This window comes from Cyprinus carpio, chromosome B2 (assembly GCF_018340385.1).
Source record: "Cyprinus carpio isolate SPL01 chromosome B2, ASM1834038v1, whole genome shotgun sequence".
NCBI lineage: Eukaryota > Metazoa > Chordata > Actinopteri > Cypriniformes > Cyprinidae > Cyprinus > Cyprinus carpio.
Window position 1 is genome coordinate 14,480,016 of NC_056598.1, and position 11,023 is coordinate 14,491,038.

General features: G+C 36.5%; 2 protein-coding genes across 3 annotated transcripts; one reads left to right on the forward strand and one right to left on the reverse strand.

The window, feature by feature from the left end:
* Positions 1-2,076: 2,076 nt before the first annotated feature.
* On the reverse strand, positions 2,077-5,187 carry LOC109056369 (potassium voltage-gated channel subfamily V member 2-like). The gene is given in 2 exon segments (XM_042719155.1): positions 2,077-2,376; positions 3,609-5,187. Coding segments are annotated over 2 exon segments (1,620 nt in total). The 5' UTR covers positions 4,929-5,187.
* Positions 5,188-6,302: 1,115 nt separating this feature from the next.
* On the forward strand, positions 6,303-7,768 carry LOC109056359 (40S ribosomal protein S28). Of its 2 annotated transcripts, none has more exons than XM_042718224.1 (4): positions 6,303-6,401; positions 6,680-6,727; positions 7,165-7,287; positions 7,663-7,768. In XM_042718224.1, the coding sequence occupies exons 1-3, from the start codon at positions 6,363-6,365 to the stop codon at positions 7,285-7,287; spliced, it is 210 nt and encodes a 69-aa protein (XP_042574158.1). In that variant the 5' UTR covers positions 6,303-6,362; the 3' UTR covers positions 7,663-7,768. The 2 variants fall into 2 exon arrangements, with proteins under 2 accessions (XP_042574158.1, XP_042574157.1); XM_042718223.1 differs by having other exon boundaries at positions 7,666-7,768.
* The last annotated feature ends 3,255 nt before the right edge of the window (positions 7,769-11,023 follow it).

Here is an 11,023-nt window from a genome sequence, read left to right on the forward strand (position 1 = left end):
CTGATCTTCGAGGCCTTCAAGCTGGAATGTATTTCAGATAAAACATGTCAGCTGTGATATATTGTATTGCCTCAAGGAAAGTTCAAGGAAAATTGTTATAGCTGGTCACATTTTTCGTATTTACTTCTATTATCTCTTTTATGAGTTTACAGAAATGCGTCAATGAAATGCTTTTAATATTATATATGGGCAAGTTGCTTCCATATTAACCATACATATCACTAAATCTCTAATATATTTATTTAATGGTTATGATCATATTAATCATGGAATATTGTTGAAAGTGTTTTTCTTATTATGTATTTTGATCATTATTATAATTATTACATGTAAAGGTGATCATTATTACATGTAAAGGTGTTACGATATACAGTATGCATCTTCTTTAATCATTAAGTAATCTTTAAATTTTTTCATTTAACAGTAAATGTACACTGTGGGCATCTTACCTCAGCTTCTCACTTTTACACATCAAGATACTTAAAACGATTATGCTAAACAATAAGGCTGCAGGACACCTTCTTGAATGACCTTTAGCCATTCATTTTAATTTGATATGCTGATGATTTATTTGTGTTCGCTGTTGGGGTGGGTTAAACAACAGAGGAGGAACATATAATAAATAACAAATAGTTACATTAGTTATTCCAGTATTGTCTGAATTCACTAGTTGATCCCATAATTGACCGTTATGCAGTAAATCCCTGCTGACAGTGGCAGAGGATGACCTTTGCTGTTCAACAAAGGCCACTAACATGCAGCTGTCAAGGGCTCTTGTCTTTACATTCCCTTAATTGAAGTTGAACATTTCACTCAAAACATTGGCATCACGGGTCCTCTTGATCCTTAAATCCTATTAGACATTAAGTCAGATCGCTTGACTTCTCACTGACGGTAGCTTACATGCTCACTTAGCACTTAGATTGTTTTCAGAGGAGACAAAAAAATTAAGATGTTCATGGGGAAACACTGAAAACAATACAAACAAAGCCTTTTATACCAAGCCAAAGGAAAGCAACCCATTTGAGATTCAAATTGTGCATGGGCTAAATACAGAAAACATTACTGGTTTCATTTGCATGTAGTTTCATGGAGCCTATAGCTTTTTTATTAATGATTATATAGTGAATATATATGTAGCAACATCCATACGCTGAACTAGTTCTCTTTTATGAGCAGAAACTATTTTCTTATCTTTTATTAGTTTTCCAGTATATGCAAGTTGCAGGAATATGTTGTTATGTAACACAGAGCGAAAGGGACTTTGTTATCTGAAAGTTTGATGACATGATGATAATATTATATATTAAAAGAAGGATATAGGATTATACTGCATGGGGTAGAAAGGAAAGGGGAACAGAAATGAACAAGATTTTTGTTATTGTATGGCTCTGGCTTACTGCAGACAGATTCTGATAAACAAGAATCATTACAAATAATAAAACAACTGAGGAACTCACCCTTCAGACCTTCCAAAAACAGTCAAAATATGTTGTGCTAATCTGAAAGAGTGATAAAGTGCTTGCTGAAGATTATGCAAATACAATGTTCATAATTATTATTATTATTATTATTTCTCAGATTTATCAGTCTTTGAAAGCCATGGTATCCAAATGCACTTCCTGAGACTATGTGACATCAACACTCCAAATACACCAAAAGGCCACATAAGTCTCACTTGATCCTCGGAAATCCTTTTTGTTTTAATTGAGGAAGAAATATCTTCAGAATCTCAGGATTCATGGATGCATTTATCTGTAAAGTGCAATTCCACCACCTTATAGAGAGGCAATGATGGATCAAACCATTCTAATAGTTTGTGTTGATCTTGCAATTAACAGTTTGCGGTCTGTGATGTAATCCTTTTTATTTGAATCCATTTTTTTGCCTGACAAATGAACAGATACTGCTGAAAATCAGCACAAGCTCACTGAAGATTTGTAAGCCATCTTAAAGCTAATGGCTTCAATTTCTTTAACCTGGAGTTCAGCCATCTTTTAAATCCTGATTTAATTCAAGGCAGGCTGGGAACCTGAGCTCGCGAGTGCAGCGAGGCAGTTGAGGTGACAAGGACGTTCAGTGTTGACACTGGCCAATGTGACGCCTATTGTCCTAATCAGAGTCCTCAGCTGGAGGCTCGAAGCAGTTCTCGAATTTTCTTTGCAGTCTTTTCTTGAGATTCAAACCCCGCTGGACTTTTGTGTTAGTGTACTCCTGGGCCTTCAACTTGGCATAATAGTCAGAAAATTTGTTAAACAGGATGGAGATTGGCATTCCGTTTAGAATAATACCAAAAGATATGCACCCGAAGGCCACCACTCGACCGGAGTAAGAAATGGGCACCACATCTCCATATCCCACAGTAGAGATGCTCACCTGTAACAGTGTAAAAAAAACAATGTCTTAAATACTGGGCCAGAACACAGTAAAAGAAAAGAGAGGATTATGTCTCCACATGAGTTTATCAGCATAGGTGAATTGGCCATAGTGAGTGTGTGTGTGAGTGAGTGAGTGAGTGAGTGAGTGTGTCCCAGCACTGGGGTTGCATGAGTGCACTCTCAGGACTGGGTTGCGGAAGGAAGGGCAACCGACATAACACATGTGCCAAAGGGAGCAAGCCGAAAGGAAAGAGAGAGAGATGAGTTTATCAGCTTAGAATTTGGCATGCATGTCAACTTAGTAAGACTTAGTAAGCCCCAGGAAGTTCCAGACTAATCTAACTTTTCCAATCAGCATGGATGCCTCCAAATGAGCAGCATTAGGTATTATATAAGATTAAACACAGCTGCCAGAGGATAAAGACTAACAATTTAAATGCAAGTGATGTTATTTCAAAATGCACATAATGATTCCCAATTGTTTTATTTGTTCTTTTTTATATTTGTGCATAAAAAATGGTTCAACTATGAAAGCTTATATATGTTTAAACCCAAATGTATGTGGACACCCCATTCAAAAGAAAATGTTTTGCTATACAGTATAAACTAAATCTGGCAATAGGTGTAAATTAAGATCACAGTATCCTTAGAGAAACATTTTTATTAAAAAGTAGCATAGCAAAGAGCTTCTGAACCCAGTAAAACTGTTTATTGAGTGATTATTTTAATACTATTGTAAAATTTATTCATATTTTGAAATAGATTTTATTTTTATGTTTTCAGTTTTAGTTTAATTTCATTTAATATTTAGTCTTTCATCAAGTATTTTTATTTTATTTCACCTTTTTGTATTTCAATTCAATTACTATTTCTAATAGTTGTGTTAGATGCAGTTTTAGTCAACAATAACAACACTCTAGTGTTGAAGACTGATCTGTACACAGCCCAAACCTGATCACCATTGGTCCCCTGTGAGCCCACTCCATCGTCCCACATCAGTGTCTGACCTCACTGATGCTTTCGGCTCTGAATGGACATGCTCTAACACAGAGTTGAAAGCCTTCCCAGAATAGAGGAGGCTGATATAGCAGCAAAGCTCTAATAATAGCCATGGTTTTAAAACTATATGCTCAGTTAGCAGTAGCACACATAGTTTTGGCCATGTGTATGTATATATGAATTATACTGCAGATGTGATGAATGATTTTAGACAGTTTGAGACATACTCACCGCTGCCCACCACCAGGCATCTGGTATACTGCTAAACGGTGTTCCTGCAACATCCTGCTCCACTGAGTGCATTAGGGCGGAGAAGGTGAAGATCCCCATGATAATGAACAGAAACAGGCAGCAGACCTGTTCAAAACACTGGCGAAGAGTGAAGCCAAATGCCCGCATGCCAGTCGAGTGCCTCGCCAGTTTCAAAATGCGAAAGATTCTCATGAGTTTGACAACTTTGAGCACTTTGCTAACTTTGCTTACCCTCGCCATCGTTTTCAGATCATCTTGAACGCTGAGATCTTCCTGGTCAGCAAAAGCCTCAAATATCAGCTGGATAAAGTAAGGCATGACAGCCACTAAGTCTACGAAATTAAGTGCACTCTTCAGAAAATGCTTGACGTCGCAAGTTGTCAGCAAGCGAAGGAAGTACTCAAAGGTGAAGAAGAGAATTGAAGTGATCTCCACACACTCCATGTAGGTTCTTCCATAGATTTTATAATCTTTCAGTTCGCTCACAGTGTTTAGAGTCATTGCTACAATGGAGATGAGCACAAAGAGACTGGAGAACACAGCAAAGGCCTTAGCAGCCATCGAGGAGTATGGATTCTCCATCAGGTCCCATAGCATCTTACGAAAACCACCAAAAATCATTGTTTTGAAACCCTCCTCGTTATGCTGGGGCTCGATTTCCGCCATAAGCTCCCTGTTCACTTTCAGCTGGTCTCTTATCTCGTCTAGTTTCTCCTCGTACAGAATGCGACAGCAGCGAGGAGTGTCCCTCAAGTGCAGGCCCCAAAACGTCATCTCCTCCTCAAAATTGACAGGGCAAAGACTCTCCATTACCCATAGCACATTGCTACAATAGAAGTGAAAGATGTAGTGGAAGAAAGTAGGATCCCGGTCAAAAAAAAATTCATTAGTGAGCACACAGTAGTCATCGCAGAGCGTTAGCTGCTTGACAGGATCTTTGCACAGGGCTAAGCTGCCTATTCTGGTTTTAGGGTATCTGATAGCCAAGTGCTTGGGAATGGTAAAGAGTTTTCCACCTACGTTAACATTGATCACAGCTGAATGACGGTGTGGCAACTTTGCTGCTTCAGTCTCACTGGCTTTCCTCTTTTCTTGATCTCTTTTGTGACTTGTCTGAGGTGATGGAGTATCGAGGTTGTCCATCGATGTCCAAGGTTTCACAGAGCTGTCTTGTGAAAATGGAAAGGCACTCTCTTCTTCTTCTATACTCCGTGAAAAGCTGGCATTAAGTTTGACACTTGCAAAAAGACTTGAACGTCTCTTTTGTAGCTTTTTCAGATGCCTTCTTGGAAGATCCATTATTATGGTTGCTTGAAGAACGGGTAAAGAACTGAAAAGAGACTAATTTCTTGTTACAAATGAAAGCAGAAAAAGATTTCGATTTTACATTCCAACTGTACACAAGCCCCACTTCTCTTTAAAATGCGTATTGGTTTGCAGCTTCAAGGAAATTTCCAGCCAGATTGAGAAAACATATTCCAATGCCTCCAGCTTTTTAGAGTTAGCAATATAGTTAAAAAGAGAGAAAGAAAAAGCAACTGTATTTGTTTCGCCTCAACTGAATATCAAGAGTTGGGATTTGCCCCACCTGATTGATGCCGTAATCCCACTGCTGTTCTTTCTGTCCTCGGCAGAGTTAAAAATACAGTCATGAGGATCAGTGTTGTGATTTAAGGATTGAGCCCTTGCAGGAGGAAAGGCAAAGGATGAATAGCAGTTGCAGGGATAATGTAAGGTTATTAAATGCTCACAGCAAATTTCTGTTTATTTTGCTTTTAAGTAACATATGAGTCCAAAATTGTGCTCAGTCTGATATTTAAACAATTTGGTGCAAATCCAATATGAAAATCCGTTAATCCCATAATTTCCTTATCTTTTCCTGTATTCTTTCCTCTTTCATATCCTCTCCACTTGTGCACATTTTACCATCAATGTGATTAGACAAAACTTAAATTAAAATAAACAAAACAAAACATATATCTATGGTCATAGTTAAGCCTATATGAATAAATAGCTTGCAGAAAAACATAAATACATTGAAACCCGTTGAATTACCTTCTTATAAACTGATGGAAAATTCTATATTCTGTTTCAATATATGTTCTGACAAAACTACAATAATTTTGTGTGACTCAAGTAAATGTAATACAAGTGCTTGACAAGTTATTTAGGTCATAGATGTGGGCCGATTTTTTCAAACCATACTACAGATAATTTGGACTTTATTTATTAATTTTTGTGTTTTAATTACCACATATTAAAGGTTCATGTAATCTTTTACTTGTTCTTTTTTTTTAGCATAATGACACTTTAAACAAATGTTTACATATCCCATTACTTCACAGAATCTCATAGACCTGCATTATTATTAATACTATATTGTATGGTCGAACCTATGTTTAAAAATAATCATACTGACATAATCAAAGAGCACACTATCTTCAGCAGTGTTCAGATATGTGATTTGTACAGTTGTACCATAGACTGTACGTACAGCTGGTCCTGGATCAGTACGTTCCCTCGTGATCCCGGAACCGGAAACACGTTTGTTGTTACGGTAAAATTATCTTTTTATTAACAAAAAATCCATTTTTAGCCTATTTGTATTTTTTTTAAAACTATACCAACATATAACTGAAAATAAAACCTGATCAATTGAAAATGTGCATTTTACTGTGGGTATATAAAAGCCGTCGGGACCACGTGACTTCCTTTTCGGACTAAGCTGAAATCATGGACGCCAGCCGCGTGCAGCCCATCAAACTCGCTAGAGTAAGAAAAAATAATTTAACGAATATTCCCGGTTGAATCATGTATTATAATACGCGTAAGGTCAAAGATATTTCATTTCAAGTCTTACTCGTCTTAAATAATCTCATAATCCTCCCACCGTATGCTCAAAAATATAGCGGTCTGTGTTTCACTAGGCCTTTAGTTAGCATTAGCATATTGCTATTCAGCAGTTTTGATGGCGAACTGCTTCGTTTAATGCTGTTTTAACCACACATCACGTTTAATAATGTCAGTTATATTGATGTTTTTTGTTACAGGTTACTAAAGTGCTGGGAAGAACCGGCTCCCAGGGACAGTGTACCCAGGTGAGCTCAGACTGAACTCGCGCTCGTGTCCTGAGCAACACGAGCAGGGACGGTTTTGCGGATTATTTGATTAAGAAAAATAGCATTTTATGTCCTGGAATTTACGTTAGTTACGTTGTGTTGTCTATAAGTCACTTTATAAGAGTTACGATATATTTTGCAGGAGTCCTAGCTTGTAACCACACCTACTGCACATGTTACAATCTATAAATTTAGTAAATATTGTAAATGTCTGTTTAGTGTAACACGTTATGCGAAAATCACTGTTTTTAAAACTTATTTTCCCTCATAATATTGATGGAAATCTCTAGATATTGCATATTGTAGTTGGACATTAAAATGTGATTTGTTGCTGTCAAATTTGGTATGCAGTTGAATGCATTTGAAAGTATTAGTTTGATTCTTTTTCTTAAGACTAACATATTGTCCTTCCATAGGTGCGCGTTGAGTTCATGGATGACAGCAATAGATCCATCATCAGGAACGTGAAAGGCCCAGTAAGAGAAGGAGATGTCCTGACACTTCTGGAGTCTGAAAGAGAGGCCAGGAGGCTTCGCTAGGTCAGTAAACATCATTCACAGCTGTAAATATATCATCAATTTATACCGCAGATTCTCCTGTCATATGTTTTAGATGGGAAAGATAATGCTTAGAAATAAAGCAATGGGTTTTAATGTAAAAAGGATTTTTATGCATAAGAAGCAATTAAGTTTTAATACTCAGTAAATCTGACTGAAGAGTGTCTAAAAAGTTCTCTCTCCCAGTTTTCAAATTATGCTAAATGTCTGTTGTGTGCTAGACTCTAATCGTATTCCAATATCAATATCAGTCACAATAAATTCCCACAGTGACTTGAAGACCCTTTTCCAGTCGGTATTGTGGATGGATATGGATGTGCTTGATGTGATTTATAACCATTTGTCTGTTTCTACCAGCAGTGCACGTGAAGACCGGCATTGGCCAAAGCATCAACATCAGCTCTACAGTTGGCAGTACAATATAATTTGTGCGCAGTTTAAAATAAAGTGTCTTTGTGAATAAGTTGGTCTCCTCCTCAATTTGTTTTTATTATGAATAATGTTTAATGTTATCCTGAGTTTTACAATTGCTATGAAGTACTAATAGCACGTTTCTCCAGTTTAATGTGAGATACAGTCAGGTCCAAACCAGATCAAAGCAATTACATTTTGTGTACTCTAGAATTTAGATGTCAAGTGATTTGAGTGTGTATAGAGTGAGATTTCAAACTATGTATCTGATTCTGAATCCCAACGAAATATCAACTGTATTGGGCTTTAAACAGGGTATCTGCAGGTCCTTAAAAATTCTTTAAATATTTTTGGTCACATTACCGCTAAAATATCTGAAGTCTGATGGAGCTAATGACTGTTTACAATCATTGGAAAGACCCTCGCGGTAGTTACTGCATCATCAGCGAGAATGGCAGTAGCAGAATACAGGTCGAACTACCTTCTTAATTTACTCAATAATAGTAATAATAATATAGGTCGAGCTACAGCTGATTAGCCTTGTAGCTAGTTTAAATTTTTATTTTAATTTTTTTACCTTCCCGTCCGGAAAAATAGCCTAATTAAAACATAAGTGACAAAAAAATAACCAGCAAAGCATCTAAATGCGAGAATGATTCTTCTAATTTTATCGGCCTACTGTACATTCAGTGTAAACAGTGATTGATAATGGATAGTGTATTTCAGAATAAGTTGTTTACACCACCAAAAATCTCGTGGTGCTTTTGTGGGGATTTTGCATGCAATATTGTCTGCTGATATGAAAAGTTTACAGTATATCTTAAGAAATATAATTTATTACAGCGATGATATAAATATTAGACACATTAAATATTACATATATGTAATGGATATATATATATCCATTACAGGTTTAGGTCTTAAATTTCATATAAGGTGGTATTAAAAAGTTTTAAATTGAACTTGTTCATGTCTGTAGAATCCCTGTTTAAACCAACCCTAAAATTCAGCATTATCCAAATAATATAGTGATAACAGTCTGCATTTTTTGGTTTGCTGAGAAAGCTTGTATAGTAAACGGTAAGTGTTTCTTTGTTTCAAGTTGTCACAATAAATTTTTACAAATCCTAATTCAAATCCGAGACGTAGTTATGGTCATGTGTAAAACTGCTTAAAATGCAATTGCATTATATTCAAGTGAGAATATGATGCTTGTTTTCCCAAGAAGCTGTGAGTAAAAAAAAAAAAAAATGTATCTGCCTTTTTTACTGACTTCCTTTTTACAGTAATAGTATGATGTGTTTGGGTGTAGCTGCATGAAGTTTAAGAATGAACAACGACTCAAACATTTTAGTGTGTATCATCAGAAACTTCAAGTTTTACTACGTTTCTGTTGATGGATGGTCGCTGTTCAGTGGATGTCCATTAGAGGGCACTATTAGTTGTAAGTATGGACTGTTACTCAGTTTAGTTGGTGTGTAAATCGAGCTGTCAAACTGTGATCCCGCTATAAGCACATTTGCAGGTGTTTAGGTCAGAGGCTCATGGTTTATTTTGATTACAGTTTTTGTCCACCCTGCTGTCTTATAAAATGAAACACTTGTGTGTATGTGGGGAGGTGGGTGTTTTGGGCACTCTGGAGCATCTGTGCTCACTGTCTTCACCTTTTACCTTCAATGGCGCAACATATTTGAATGTAAATCCCAACAGCTGGTGTCTTTTAGTCAATTAAACATATCAGTTTTCATTTCAAAAGTCTCTTTGTAAATATTAAAATGAATTAGTAAATAGAACACACGCTTTATACTTTTTTAAAATCTTTTTTTCTCTCTCTCTTTAATTGCGCGTATTGGGTTTATCCATGACGTACAAATTAAGGGCGAATCAAATACAATCCTTTGCTAATATTTGCACAAAGGCAATAGCTGTTTAAGCCAAGCGTAGAAGTACTAGGCCATTCTTACCTAATTTGGAGATTTAAGACACTATAGGTATATATAGCACACTATAGGTTTCTTGTAAATTTACATATTGACTGTGATCTGATGAAGGTGTCTTCACTGCAAATATGTGCATGTTATAGCACCACCCCCCACCCCCCCAATCTTGATGCCCCTGAGGTCTCATCTTTCTCTCAGAGGAGAAAAACAGGGGTGACTGTCGGACAAACTCACCAGGGTTTGTGATCTGCAGTAAACACCCTCATGGTGCTAATATCTTTTGCAGGGTGTTACTTTTGACAGTTAAATTGGCTTATGTTTTAATTCCTTTTTTGTACTACTGTGCTTCTTTTAAATGAATGTACATTGTTAATGTGAGAATCAACACTGACCTGTTACATCATAGACACGTAACCTTTGTTCAATGTAAGTAGGACAGCTGTGCCTCCACATCTGTTTAATAACATCACTGTGCCACTGGAGCGTTAAGTTTCCCTTGGGTCAGTGAGCAGAGAGGTTTGACCCTTCTCTGTTTCCTTTGTGCTGACAAGGTGCACATTTTAACGGTGCAGTACTACAGGAAACCGCAGTGATTTACTGCTGCCGGCTCTGTGACTGACCCTTGTTTATGATGTTCATTTTGAGTAGCGAAGGCCCCAAGGACAGTTTTAATCATTTTCACAGAGCACAAAGGTTACTGCAGGACAAGGATCCTTTGACCTCAGCAAAAGTGCACCTAAACATCAATCCCTAGACTTTGTATCATTTAATTAAATCTAGTTAAAGTACACTGGCCCCAACAGTCCACAAAAAATATTAAGCGGAATAACTCTTTTCAACATAGATAATAATCAGAAATGTTTCTTGAGAGCCTAATCAGGACATTAGAATGATTTCTGAAGGGTCATGTGACACTTAAGACTGGAATAATGATGCTGACAATTCAGTTTTGCGTCATGGGAATAAATTACATTTTAAAATATATTTATTTCATATTTGACAATATTGCTGTTATTTAAAAAATAATATTATTTCAAAATATTACTGTTTTTACTGTATTTTTGATCAGATAAATGCAGCCTCATTGAGAGATGTATTCAAAAACAAGAAAAAAATCATACCAACCGCAAACCTTTGAAGAGTAGTGCACATCTTCATCAAAATATTTGCAAATATTTTTTGCAATATCTTGTTATTGTAATGTTTTTTCACTATAATGAGGAACCAAATGCACTGTTCTTAAGTTGTAGTTCTTGTTTTGTCTCAAGACGACAGCGGTATGTTTTTCACCAAGCTAAGCCAATAAAAGTGAAACAAGGCAAGGTTCAAGGGCACTTGATGTTATGTTCTGATGTTATGGTGAACAT

Coding starts and splice junctions, on each gene's coding strand:
- LOC109056359 (XM_042718224.1), top strand. CDS start 6,363: ATGGACGCCAGCCGCGTGCAGCCCATCAAACTCGCTAGA. Junction 6,402..6,679: donor AGCCCATCAAACTCGCTAGA/GTAAGAAAAAAT, acceptor TTTTTGTTACAG/GTTACTAAAGTGCTGGGAAG. Junction 6,728..7,164: donor CCCAGGGACAGTGTACCCAG/GTGAGCTCAGAC, acceptor GTCCTTCCATAG/GTGCGCGTTGAGTTCATGGA.